This window comes from Strix aluco, chromosome 1 (assembly GCF_031877795.1).
Source record: "Strix aluco isolate bStrAlu1 chromosome 1, bStrAlu1.hap1, whole genome shotgun sequence".
NCBI lineage: Eukaryota > Metazoa > Chordata > Aves > Strigiformes > Strigidae > Strix > Strix aluco.
The window spans coordinates 77,871,933-77,886,396 of NC_133931.1; the positions used below are offsets into that span (position 1 = coordinate 77,871,933).

Below are 14,464 nucleotides of genomic sequence, written 5' to 3' on the forward strand. Positions count from 1 at the left end.
TATGAGCCAACTAAATGGAGCGACTTTTTCATGAGAAAGTGATCAAATTGGAAGTGTAGATCATTTGCGCTGTGCTGTCAGTCTAAAAACCTCTGAAGATAACCTTCGTGTAGCATGTGCTAAACTTCATGTATTCATAAAATTATCTGCCATGTCAGAATTGTGGGGAGAAGAATGGGTGGGAAAGGGTTTGGTGTTTGAAATGCATCTCTGAATATAATAGCCCTTCCACAGCCCACTGACACCTAGGAGTAAGTTGGAGGAAGAGTGTCAGATGTCTGACTCCCTAAGTTGTATTTGAGACTCCTGGTGCCTAATCAGTGGGATATTTGCAGATCTTTAGGTTATTTAACATCCTGCTCTTGAAATAGAAACTTCACGTAGGTGGTGTATCTGTAAGCTAGTTTTTGAATCTGAAGAAATAGTACTGACCTGTCTAGGCTTGTTTGGTTGTCTTGATTTTGAATTATTAGACCAGATCTGACTACACATGTAACTTTCTGTAATACATTTTAAAGATAGAGAACAGAAAATTAATTATGGGCATGTGTGTAAGAATTTTTACCAAGATATTAAATGTGTGCTTAAATGTACTGGGAGGTGAACATGCAGGGAAACTGTGTTACTCAACTAGCCTGAAATATTTTAGCTTATGTATCCATTATAGTACAAGGAAGAAAAATCCTCAGTCTTTCTTACAGCCTCAGTGCCTCTATCTGTAGAAAAAAATTCCCTCAATCTTTATTATTAAAACTATTAGTTGAAACAGCTGCCTCACATGAGCTTTAATGCAAGTTGTGAGTTGTAGGTTGCCTGTGATAACAAAACAATGAACTGGTTTCTTTGAAACCTAGTTTTGGTCAGGTTCTTATAATATTTTCTTTCTTTCAGTCTTCCTGTCACAGTTCTTGGGAATCCAGAGCCAGGATATTTTCAACTTAATGACCCTGTCTTTTTTGATTCAGCACTTGACACCTTGGGCATGACACAAGATGTATTTACTTCAGTTTCTGCTTTAAGATTATTCAAGTATTTTGCAGAGTTGCAGAATAGTTGAGGTTGGAAGGAGCCTCTGGAAATCACCTAGTCCAACCCTCCTGCCCAAACCAGGTTTAGCTACAGCAGGTTGCTCAAGGTCTTGTCCAGTCAGGGTTTTGAGTATCTCCAAGCATGGAGACTCCTCAATCACTCTGGGCAAACGTGTTCCAGTAAAGTTTTTTTTCTTAAATTTATATGGTGTTTTCTGTATTTCAGCTTATGCCTGTTGCTTCTTATGCTTTTACTGGGCACCAGTGAGAAGACTCTGGCTCTGTCTTTACACCGTCTCATTAGTTAGACCCATCAATAAGATCCTTCCCAAGCTCTCTCTTCTTGAGATTAAACAGTCCTAGCTCTGTCATAATTTTCTTCTATGGCAAATGTTTCAGTCCCTTACTTATCGTCATGGACCTTCACTGGACTCAATCCTGTGTGTCCATGTTTCTATTACTAGGGAGCCCAAACTTGGGCCCAGCACTCCATGTGTCACCTCATCAGTGCTGAGTGGAGGGGATATGATGGCCTCCCATGACCTGCTAGAGAGACTCGTCCTAATGTAGCCCAGGATGCTAGTGGCCTTCCTTGATGCAAGGGCATGTTGCTGGCTCATGTTCAACTTGTCCACTGGGAATCCTGGTCATTTTATGCCAAGCTGCTTTCCAGCTAGTCAGGGCCCAGTGTGTACTGGTGTATGGGATTATTCCTTTCCAAGGGCAGAGTTTAGCATTTCCCTTTTTCAAACTTCATGAGATTCCTGTCAGCCCATTTCTCCAGCCTGACGAGGTCTCCCTCTTTAAGACACCACAACCATTTTATGTATCAGCCACTCCTTCCAATTTTGTATCCTCTGCAACCATGCTGAGGGTCACTCTCTCCCATCATTCAGGTAATTAATGAAGATATTAACTAGTGTTGACTGTACTATCAGCTCTTGGGGTATACCACTAGCTGCTGACCTCCAGCTGTGCTTTGTGCTGCTGATCAAAATGCTTTGAGCCTAGCATGTAAGGGAATACTTTTCATGCAGCTTGTGAGTTTGATTTATATGCAGAATAAAAAAAAAAAATCAGGTGGTGCTTTAACTATTGAAACTTTTAGATGAATAATGAAGAAATTTCATCTGAACAGCATTTTCAATGTTCAGTAATATCAGCATTGAGTTTAGGGCATGTTATAGCTTGATGCCCAAATTCTTCATAGTTACTACACAAATGCTTGATTTAGACACTTCACTGAGGTGTTTTTCACCCTCTTTTTCATTTAGACCAGGCTGCTTTATCTTTGCATACTGTAGGTGTTCCACTATTTCCTTGCAGACAGGTTAACATAGAAGGGGCGCCATCTTTGAAAGCTGTTATCACATGCTCTTGCCAGCTACCTCTGCAATCCTCAGTCATCTACCAAGCCCCACTTGTATCTCGAGGTATGCCTTTTGTTTTAATCTTTCAAGTGATTATACAGATTTCTGCCCCCCCCCCCGCTTTCCCCCCTTTACCTGTCTTCCCCTGCTTCTGAATCTTACCTAGGCAACAACAGGTTATCTGCACAGGAGATGTTTTCTATTAGTGAGAAGCTATTTTAGTGTCTGTAGTTGAGTATTCACATGCTAGTGTACAGTCTGAAACTTATAAAGTTTTTTTTTAACTAAAACTGGAGAGCTATTTTAAGTTAAACTTCATCTAAAATACAGACTTAGTCTAGTTTATTCTTTCGCTTAATAACTCTGCTTTTCTGAAGAGGTACCCTGGAGCTTAACTTCATCAAAATTATCCACAAAAGATTCTAGTTTTGAGGCATGCAGTTGGTACAAAACAAGTTGGCATCCAGAGTTTTTTGCCTCAGTTGTGAAGAGGGAGTGTTACATGAATTCTGGGTCTGTGCTGGAATTTTGAATCTTGGAAAACAACTGCTTTGTAGCACTTTTTCTGGCTTTCTGTTACTTGGCTGTCCTTTCCAATACTTGTTAACTGTTCTTTTAGTAGTTTGTACAATACTTGTATGTTGAAAATTGGGAATTTTTCTGTGGCTCTCACTTGACAAAGATGTGCCTTTGAGATTTATGTTAAATCAGAGGAGTTTTTTGCTATTTACAGTTCAGAAATGGGATGATGTTTTATTTACATTGAATTTACCAAAAGCTTATGTACTGTGAAGTAGAAATGTTCTTTTTTTGATAAGTATGATGATCAAGTCAGAAGTAGAAAATAGTATCATTCTACTCAGAATAGTGTAAATGTCTCCTTTTTATTTGCAACTTTCTGGACTGAGCTAGATTAAATCGATGGCTTTCCTTTTGCAGTTGATGTAACTTAAGACCATATTAGTTTATAATTTTTAATGGGCACACTTTACTAGCTCAGATGACTCCTATCCTTATAGACATGTGCAAGCCTTTTTCTTAACAGCAATTGTTCTTTCATATCCAAAAAGTCTTTGAAAGGGATTCATTTGTCTGCATGGTGTCTTGAGCCTTTTCCCTGACAACTTTCTCCACCTCAGTTTATCTTGGAAGCTGTACCCAGGTGTCCAGTACTACCCTCAAAAGCAGGAGGTGCCAATGTCAAGAGCACTAACTGTATTTTGAACAACTTGCAGCCTTCTAGGCAAATTCTCTGCCATTAGAGCTTCCTAATACTTTTTTTTTGAAACAACTTTAGTATGATTACCAATTCTATTTATGTACTGCATGATTAATTGGAGAATTTCCAGGTAGTTCAGGGACTAATTAAGCTTCTGATACGGGTCTGCGTGCTTTTCAGGATCATCATCATCATCATTTTTCCAAGGTAATCATTCTTCTACTTTGTTGACAAGCAGTTTGAAATTTCACTTGTAAGAGCAGAAGAGTTTATAAAGTAGTGCTGCCCACTGGTATAAGCAGAATAACAGATACTGGCATGCATATCCAGATGAATGGAGGGGGTGGAAATTGCTTAGTGACTTACCATCATGAAGAAAGGACTACTTTCCTTGTTATTTTGGGATGAAATTTAGTTCAGTTCCTTCATAGATTGTTGGTCACCAATGAAGACAGAAGAAACTTCATGTTGCTTAGGTCATAAGAACTCTTTTCTTTTACTTTTTAAGCTGCGTTTTTTTTTTCCCAAAGAGTGGTCTTTTGATTCAAAAGTATCTAAAGCCAGTAAGTACAAGTCCTGCTGTGCTGGCTTCCAGTGTTCTAAGAAAACCTCCACTGAAGACCCTTTAGATGAGTGGTGTCTGGTCGTGAATATGTTCATTGAAAATTTCACAGCAGCATTCACTGGCTCAGTTATGAAGTACAGGAGACAACTAGGAAATGAAACTTTAATGTCAGTGCTGAAAAAAAACAGTCTAAATAACTAGGAAATGAAACTTTAATGTCAGTGCTGAAAAAAAACAGTCTAAATAACTCTTAGAACTTGTAGAAGTAGTTAGTTTTTCATATTTTGTGTTTGGCCATATAAGGCCAGTCACTTAAACCTGTAAACTGCTTGTTTATATTGCTTTACAGGCATTTCACTGGCTAAAATACTTTGCTTCAGAGTTTCCTCTTATCCAGAAGAATTGTTAATGTCTCACTAATAATGCTGATACTGCTAGTATCTCTGGAATGATTCCCCAAAAGTTAGCAGCATTGGAAATATAACATTGGTCAGGGGCTTGAGTCAAAAATGTATCTTTTAGATGAGTGTGAGCAGTTAAGTGTAGTTCACTGGGATGAAAGATACATTTGTAAAGTTACATTTTAATTTATGTCAAGGCTGAACTCTAGTCCACTTTACCTGTGGACTAGTCAGATGTAAAAATATGCTAAATTCCCTTAGTATTGTGTGATGCTTCAGAGTTTTTAGTATGTTAACTTCAATTTAGAAGTGACCTGATTTGTTTCTTCAGTGACATTATTAAGCAGTTCAGGTACTGAAGGTTTCTTCAGTCAACCAACTGGCATTTTTCTTATCTTTTATTTAGAGCATGCATTTAGGGTGGAATACTTATTCAGTGTCCATACCCTTTCTTAGGCAAAGAAAGGAGGATGCTTTGTCTACTTTGGAAGCTGTTTTGATTCTAAATGTCAGACACCCATCTTCTGTGTATGACAGAACATTGTTTGGCTTTTGATTTAATGCATGCAAAATTAGGAAAAGATGATGAATTATTTTCCTAAAGAATGGAGAGAAGAAGCTACGTATGAGTTTGAGGCTGTTCAGCTGAAAACAGTACTCAATATTTTTCATCTTAGATGGTCATATATTTATATGGACAGTCTTAATGTGGTGATACCCTTCTGTGTATGGAAGCTGACTCAGTTTGACTAGATCCTGGATTACCTAATCTGACTCTGTTTACAACAGAAGGTTGGATTAAATGATCTCCAGAGGTCTCAATTTAGACATCCAGCCTCCATATAGACATCCAGGTCTCCGTATGAGTATCCAGCTAAATGTTTATATGACTGAAACTCTCTGGCCACCTTGGTGGTTGTTTTCTGAGTGCTTTTTGAGTTGCAGGAAAGACACAAAGTCTAAATAGTAGTTTCTAGCAACATAAATAAACCTACCATAAATAAGATAGACTAATGGAAATGTAGAAGTAATATCTGATTTTTGTTTGTGTAGTACACCTTCATCTTCCAATGTCACTGTAATCAGATTGTTGCTTCCAAGCTGAGATTGATTTGAATATTCACATATGCATTTCCTGTACTGACTTGTTCACATGTACTCTGATATCAGCTCATCATTTGGAAAGTGTTTTGGGTCTGCTCCCTGTAATAATACTTTTTTGTTCAAATAAAAAGGTGAGAAATCTCAGTGAGGTAAGATTTCTCTTTAAAATAGTCAGATTTGCACTAGAGAAGCTATTATCTCCTTTTCTTCTTAATGACAAGTATGCAGATAACACTTCATGGCCCATGTCACAACAGTAGCAAAGTTGCAGTACGAGTTCTGTCTTCTGGTAGTGTTGTTTTGACTCCCGCCCCTCAATTTTTTTGAAACAACTGGTGACAAGATTGAAAAGGATATTTATTTCGTGTGTGAGATTCGACTTTCTTTACTATAAAGTAGTTCTAAATATGCTCAGATTATGATGGTAGTCTCTACTGTCAGTCACTCATTCTGGGGACTAGGCCCTCTGATCTCTCAAATACTAGTTTCTCTTTGAACTGGTCATACTAATAGTTGCCTAACCTGTTGTTAAAGTGAAGAGAACTAAAAGCTTCCTTTTGTGGCAGAGCTACCGCACAAAGTAAAATAAAATACGAAGGACTGATGTAACCCACTCCCTTGTGGCTGTGAGTCTTTCAGTTCTCCAGTGTTAGAAGATAAGAAACATCTAAAACTTTTCTTGCTTTTGAGCTCTTTCTAATCTCCATGTTGATTTTTTTCTTTGCTGTTCTCACAGCTGGCTGCATAAATGCTGTGTTTGTCTTTTAATGGGAGCAAAAATGGGTTTTGGCTGATGTTATAAAATCTGTTCAGGACTCAAGATCTTGTCCGTTGTAGCTGAAAATAGCCAGTAGGTCCAAATAAGGGGCCCAAAAGGAGGGAAGCAGTCTTTGTTTGCAGTGCTTTGAGCCTTATTTCCCCAGATCGCCAGTTCTAAACAACTTGAGTAAGAACTTTGTTTTGTTTTGCTATACTTCATCTTAGAAAGCTAAACCACTTCCAAATTTTACCAGGTTAAGAGTATGCCCAGGTAGCTGGTGCGCATATCTTGTAGAATCCTGTTAGCTAATTTAAAGTAATGAGGCTAGTTTGAACCATTGCCTAATATTGGATTTATTGCTTGTGCAGTAATGACTAAAATGTTAGGTTATTGCTCATTGCTTCTCTGCAAAACAGTGAATTTATTTCATAAAGAACAAGTTGTTAAATTTTACTTGCATGCAAGATGCATTTTTAGTATATTTCCAGATGTTGTTATATTCAGAAAGTGGAAAAATTAACATAAATCCTTTAAAAAAGGGTTCTTTATGTTTTGGGGTTTTTTGCTACAAGCTTAAAATAGAGAAATTGGAAATAAGGTAAGAAATTGAAATGAACTTTGAAATATTTTGAGGATGTGTATTAAGTTATTTAAGGGGACACTTAAAATGTTAATGGCGCATTGAAGTTCTTCTGAATACTACTCTGGTATTTCACATGAAATGATTTTGAAGTCTAAGAGTTTGATTATAATTCCAATCAACTGCAGACTAGATTCAATCATGGCCATTAATCCTCTAGTTTTAACAACAGAAGAGTCAATATGTCATCTTTCTAAACTATCGTAAGCCTTTTCTAAACTTTAGCTTTGTAGCTCCTTAGCAATTGAGTGCTGTAAGTATAATCTCTTTACTTTTAAAGTTAAGAGTACTGATACTTTGTTTTCATTGCCAACACTTCTCTGCTTTTTTCTTTTTACTTTAGACATGCTAACAGGCAAAAAAATCACAAACACTGAAATGATTCAGAAACCTTGTTTATGTTTACATTTCAGCTCTATTGTGCTATTTCAAAGTGTAGGTGATTTGGTTTTGACTAAATTTTCTTCTTGAATAATGAGAGTCTTTGAATGTTAGCAGTTTTGTATAGTAAATTTGCCAGTATTTAAGAATAAAGGTTCGGTTTCCTTTGCAAATAATGAATTGGTATTTCAGTTTCCACCAGATTTCTGTTTTTTGGAGTAAAGGCCAATAACATCCTTTTCTTAAATTTCTGTTAAAATATCTGGAAACTTTTTTAACTTGGTATGTGATTACAAAATTCCACCTCACCCCTCCTCCTCATGCCCGGCATGTCTTAAATGCAATTTTTTAGTTTTCCCTCCAGATCTAGCAGCTTTTATTTGCAGGGGATCAAATTCAACAGACTGGTCAAAAAACTCCAAAAAACATCAGAAACCAAACCAGTTCTATCATTCAGTTGTTGAATCAATAGCCCTATGATGGGAGAGGAGATTATCAAGAAAAATAGATCTAAAGTCAAAGCATCTAAACCATCATCTGTCATATCACAGATGAAGGGCTTTTTTTGATTATCTGATCTCTTTCCAGCCATCATCTGCTTAAACATGCCATTTCTCAGTGATTATGAGAGTCACAAGGATGTGAATATCCAGAAGTGTGTGCACAAGAGAGCTGTTTGATACAGCCTCTTGAGATTTCCAGAAGACATGAAGTAAATTTCTTTTGCCAAAGATTCCAAAAGAAACTAAGTGAAAGATGTCTGTCGTCTTGTAAACAATTAACTAGCTAAAAGATGAGAAACAATGATTCAATTTTTGTAGTAAGTGGAGTTTGTCAGGAAAGCCCTGCAGGAGTTTGTGCTGGGCCTTGTGCTGTCTAGCATCTGAAAGGCAATGGATGAAGTGTGACCAAGTTTGCTCGTGTTGTTAAGCTCCTTAAGGGCCAACTGAGAAGGGGTGCAGAAGTGACCTTTCAAGGCGTTGCATCAGGAGGGAGAGAAATACATTAAACTTTGTAGAGAGTGGTAGGCCCCGGGCTGACAGTTTCTTGCAAAGATGAGATCTTGCTGTTTTTGCAGAAAACTGCTTTGATAATGCTTTCTTGATTTCCTACAGAGAATTGAGTGTCAAACCAAATTTTACACATTATTAGGGAAAAAGAGCAGAAATTAAAACATCATGTAAAAATCCATGTACATCCCCCATTATGAACAGTGAGTACAGTTTTGCCTCCTACATCAGAAAAAAGTTATAATACAAATGGAAGAAGAATAGGGAAGGATGATAAGAGTAGTGAGACATGGAATTGCTTTTGTGTGAAGAATGATTCTTTAACCTGGAGAAGAAAATGAGGGGGTATATGATCTAGGTCTGTGTAGCCATCAGTAGTATATGGAAAAGTCAGAATGACAAGAAATTAAACAATCTTTGGAAGTTTGATTACCTTTTGATCAAACCAGGGATATGACTTCTTCTAGGATACAGGTAGATAGACTTATTTGTTATGTTTGCTGTGGTGCTTGTGTGATCTTGTGGTGAACCTGCCTTCCTGCCCCCAATAATTTTTTTTCTGAATCCTCAAATTGAGGATGAAGTTGCCAGGTTTTTCACATTTCCAGCTGAAGAGGATAGGCTTGCTGAGACTTTATATGCTTTTTGGTCAGTGTTTTGTTCTGGTTGTACAGTAACAAAACTAAACTTTTCCTTTGTCTTTTTTCAGCATATAGTTGAGGGTAACTGTAATGAATGGCTGGTTTTAGTGTTTTGACTGTTGAAAGATCACTTTTAGTATTTTGACCTCAAATAATATAGATGCTTAATTGTTTGCTTTATATAATCGCGAGTCAGATGTACACTTACTGAACTAGAAAACTTTGCACAAGAGTGTGACAAGATGGTGTGTTTGCTTGAAGGACCGCAGGCCAGAAATATAAAACATATTCTAAATTTTTGTTATTTCATGTTGTTGACTTTCATAAATAGATTCTAGTAGATGTTTTAACAACATATGCCAGTAAGGTTTTGGCAGTTGTGTGTATTATGAATGAGGGATTCTCAGGTTGCATTCCCTTTTTCTGTTTGTCCTTGAATATTTCACCGTTGGTAGTCTGAGGATAGCACTTAGCATGTCTGTCTTGCGTGTCTAGAAGTTGCATGTTGAAGGTTGATTAGGTTGCTGTAGGGGACACAAACTAAAAAAAAAAGTCAAGGGTTTTTTACCACCCTTCAGTTAACTTTAATTATTCTTCAATACTAGTCTTCACCAGTTTGTTTTTCTGTATGCTCTGAGTCTCTTCTGATGATAATTTGACAGTAAAATGTTGTTTATGGAATTATGCCTTCAGTAACTGTTCTGGTTTTGTTCATACAATTGTAATGATGGCTTGGTGTTCTCATATTTTTTTTCTAATTCAAACTTGTTTGGAAATATAGGTGACTAAAGTAGCTGCAGATATGTCATATTCTAAGCAGTTGCCTCAAATGTTAGCTTTAGTGATGCTCCTGTTTAACCGCTTATGGAAGAAAAAATGATGTATTAGCTTTTGTTGAAGGCAGTCAGTTTTCTGTTTTAAAGTTATTGCTGTCAGACATCAGAAAAAGTTGCTTGCATTAAAGTTATCAGTATTTGGGAAGTCAGTTTCAATTTCATCTTCTGAAACTCTTGTACCTATTTTAAGTACATACACATTAAACCAATTTACTGTATGCCATTAGGTGATGGGGAGGACACCTGTAGTACCTTATGGTGTGGTAGATTTATTCAGGCTTCCACTAGAACTTTTTGGCAGTTTCTGTTCCAAGTTATTGGAGATTCCCCGCAAAGAAAGTGTCATGCTATGTTCCTGATCATTTAATTGTTTTGCCTTGCTCTGGATGTAAAATACGATCTAGGAGCTGTGTAGCCCTGTGGTCAGACCAGTAGGATTTACAAGCTCCTTACAAGCCATAGCCAGTTTACCTGTAGCTGAGTGAGATTATAGGCAGAGCAGACTTGTGCGTTGTATGTATCAGCTCATATGATCACGCCCTTACATTTATCCATGATGTTTTGGAAAGTCTTACCAAGTATCTCACTTGGTCGTGCTCTTGCTGAGATCCTCCAAAATAAACACAACTGTCATAATTAGTATTTAATGTGGAAGGTTTCTGTTTTTAAGGGTGGTGCATAGCAAGTGCATTTCATACTGAGATCCAAGGTTTTTCAGGATGCTTTGAAATCTACACCATTTCATTTGCAGGACACTTCAGAAAACACTTCTTAAGCTGTTAGTGCCATCAGACTTGCACAGCTAAAATCAGACAAGCATGAAAAGACCAGTTGCTTCAAGCAGCGTTCTGTGGGAATGAATTGTATGTTGAGGAAATGCCACTGGTAATATATGTTTTGTTTCAGTTTTTTGTATGCCTAAACTGAGTGCTTATCTTGTGTTTTTTAGCAGCACAGTGGAATGAAGTTTTCCATGAAAGGAACTCATAACCAAGGCAACAGCTACAGCCCTGTCAGCAGTGGAGGCATGAGGCAACCAGTTGGTAATAGAGGACACCACCAGTACAATCGTAATATATGGAGAAGAAAAAAACACAGAGACAGTTTGCCTATTAGTCTGAGCAGATAATGGCAGATGCCAAAATGACCTTCCCTGTTCAGACAAACTGAGTGAGTGCCACTCGACTTGAGGGATGGAGACCAGCGTCCAGCACATCGTTTTATTGGTGTTGCCAAATATCTGCAGCTGACTTCTTTGCATGTTTCTTTGTGTGGTGGTTCAGTCCATCTTCAAGAAGTAGTTGTGCTTATCTGTGAAGCCTTATTAAATGTGGAAGTTTGTTTTCTGCCTTCCCACAATGGTTCATACAGTGCCGAAGCAGCTCTGACAATAGAACTGCAAGGACATTTACAAATGCTGTGGCTTTTTTGCTGTGGCTACATCTGTTCCTTTGTGGGTTCTGTTTTCTTTTATTTTAGAAGTGAAGGAAACTTCAGCCCCTTGGAATTATTTTTTTTTCTTTGCAGCAAATCAAGTTGGGAATTCATAAAAGTAAATTTGCTGCTCTCCTGTTTTTCTTTCAAAGTTCAGAATTTTTTGCTCTGTAAATATTGGAAGTATAATTTGTGCAATAACTTGGAATTTTTAATTTAATTTCATATTGTCACATAAGTTATATTTAAGGGGAAGAGGTTTTTTTAATTTACAGATCCTTTCCCAGGTTGCATTATCTAAGTTGGGTTCATAGTTTTGGCAGGTTGTCTGAGCAGTGTTACAAACATGACATTTGGTAATATTTGAGGCTTCTTGATTCACAATGAAAGTGCGATTTGGCTTACGGTTTTAAGAAGGTATTAAGCTCCAAAGCATTTTGACCCTGTGTTTTTTAGCTCATTGTCTGGCCTCTATCAGTCGTCTTGCTCTGACCAATGAGTTTTAATTTTATTCCTTTAACTAGACAACAAATCCAGCATTTGTATTACCAGAAGTAAAACTTTTGAGAGGGAGGGGGAAGAAGGTTGGTTCAAGTCCTGATGTGAAATTAAAAAGCTGTGAACTACATGCTTTGATGCATTTTAGTAACGTAACCTGTTAATGTTTGGGTTCAAACAACATTATTAAACAGAGGTACCCGGCTTAAGGAATGTGGAGAAAGGAAATATGTTGATTCCATTAAGGAATCTGTATAGCAGTATGCATTAGTTCTGTTAAGAGCAAATATATAAAAAGTACTTCAGCTGCTCTAAGCATTACGAGAAGTATCTTTTAATGTATTGCAGGAGAGCACAGCCCAGTGTTGTACACAGTATGAGTGGCTGGCACTTAATTTACAGATGCATACAGGTATACTATGCAAGTGTGTATTGCCATGACAAACACTGTCTAACTTTTTGAAAAATGTACATCCTGCCTAACCCTGAGTTTTTAAAGCACCACAGTTGTCCTGGGAGTAGGTCACATCTCATGCCCTCTGACTTCCCATTTTTTTAAATGAGAGTTCTTAATGAGAGTTCTTAAGCTATACAGAAAACTACAGATCAGTTATATAAGTCCACTAGCAGAGAAAGCTGAAGAATCCTGTTAACAGGACATCTATACTGTATACAGATATAGAAGGTTTTAAAACTGATATCTGAGTATTAAAATGAGGTGTCAAGCATGAAGCTTTTTAATATGCTGTATGCCTTTGAAGCAGAAGTAGTTCATGTTATTACTGAATCTGTTGAACACAAACAGGTCCTTGAGGGGAGAGAGGGCAACATTCCAAAGTAGAGTAGTGCATATCTGTTTGCAAAAAGTTTGTCTTAATGCTCCGGACTCATCACAATTTAAAAAAAGTTTTAAAAATTGTGAGCTGATTCATAAATAATATCTAAGGGCTGTTACATGAGCCTGTACTGCTTAGTCTTTACACACTAGCAATATTGAGCATAACTACATTAAAGAGCCTTCAGAGGCTTTAGTTGGTGTCTTATACTAGCGTCCATTTTAAAGCAGAACTCATCTGAAAAGTGGTATCATGTAACACTTCAGTCATGGTGAACCAAATAAATTGGCCTGGCTATCACTGTGGTTATGTGCTACAGGTTTAAAAAAAATCATGTTTAAATTTTTTGTGTGGACAACTATGTGGAAGCTAAAATTGACATATTTTTATGTAAAGTTTTCTATTCTTTGATTTTTAATAAACTTTGGAGACCAGTCACTCTTCTGTACATTTTTATGGGAAATTTAATGGATGAAGTAATACTTGACCTTATCCCATTGTTTGACGTAGGCTTTGAACATCTGCTTTTAAATTGTTCATGCTGAACACCTTCAGCATGAGCTTGGAAGGTGGATAGACACCCTTCACAAATGTGTTTGTGTTTGTAAAGGGAATAATGAACATGCCTGTTAGTTTTGTAGTAGTGAATTTGATCCCTTGATAATGAGAGATCAAAGGAGCTGGAGGTAGTTCCCAACGATATTCTTGAAAGAGGAGATTGACTAACTGATCCCTTGCGATACCTTAACTTTTTGTATAATTTTAGTCCCTCCCTGTAGTTTCTAAATTCCTTTCAAAGTCTTTGTCCAGTCTTCAGCCTCCTCAAAAACTGCACATATTGTGTCTTTTTTGTTGTTTTCTGTTAACCCTCTGAGAGGACTCTGAAATGTCAATAACTGACTCAAATTCAAAATTTCAGAAATTGAGTCTTTGGGAGGAACTTCTGTAAATCCATGAAATCCAAGAAAGGGAACTGAAGTATTTTTAATAGTAATTGCGTGACTAGGGATTCAGAATCAGTGGTAGCTGGTCAGTCTTAATGAGTATCTACCAGAGAAAAATAGAAGAGTGGTGGGAAGGGAAAATAACAAGCACTCAAGAGTAACTGGGATAATATTTTTCTTCTGTCAAGGTCAGTTAGCCAGTGGGACATGACTGACAGAGGGATATAATCTCTGCAGATGCAAAGATTGAGTGCAGCAGCATTGGTCTTGGAACTTCAGTTTCCTGGGGTCTACCTCTTCCTGTCCAGATGATGGCTTTGCTTTATTCTTCCCACAGATTCTGCCCAACTATTTATCCTTGTTAGTAGTCTTCTTTTAACACATTAGGAGTCTTACTTTGTTCCTTTGAACCCTTATTCTCTGATAATAATTTCAGATAACCACCTGATCGGTTTCCCAGCCCTACTGACTGTTTTTTTACACTGTTCATAGGCAAAATTAGCTGTGGAGTTCAGATGTAGAAGAAAGAGGCTGCAAACTGAATGGATGAACAGGACCCACAGAGTACATCATAGGAAGAGCTTAGTTGCTATCTGTTGCCATTTCCAAGCGATGTCAATGCTGGTGTTGCATTGGACTTTACCTGTAACTCAACCCTGCCGTGCAGTGAGGCAGGGTAAGAAGACAGAAACGTGACTGCTGGTACAGTGTTGCTGGTTCTCCAGTGTCTGTTTTCATGGGGATAGCTCTGAGACATCACCTTGAGAATGGGCATAGCAACAGTCTGTCAAAGAGCA

The 14,464-nt window shown here is 37.5% G+C and overlaps 1 protein-coding gene across 3 annotated transcripts in view; it reads left to right on the forward strand.

Annotated features, from left to right (window-relative positions):
- Positions 1-13,161, forward strand: part of TENT4A (terminal nucleotidyltransferase 4A) — a 62,873-nt gene extending 49,712 nt beyond the window's left edge. For 2 of the 3 annotated variants that reach the window (XM_074825591.1, XM_074825610.1), the window contains one exon: positions 10,905-13,161. In XM_074825591.1, coding sequence (XP_074681692.1) covers positions 10,905-11,084 — 180 coding nt within the window. In that variant the 3' untranslated portion in view covers positions 11,085-13,161. Of the gene's footprint in view, positions 1-891; positions 1,240-10,904 lie in introns of those variants that run through there. The other variant, XM_074825600.1, reaches the window with a different exon arrangement.
- Positions 13,162-14,464: the final 1,303 nt, after the last annotated feature.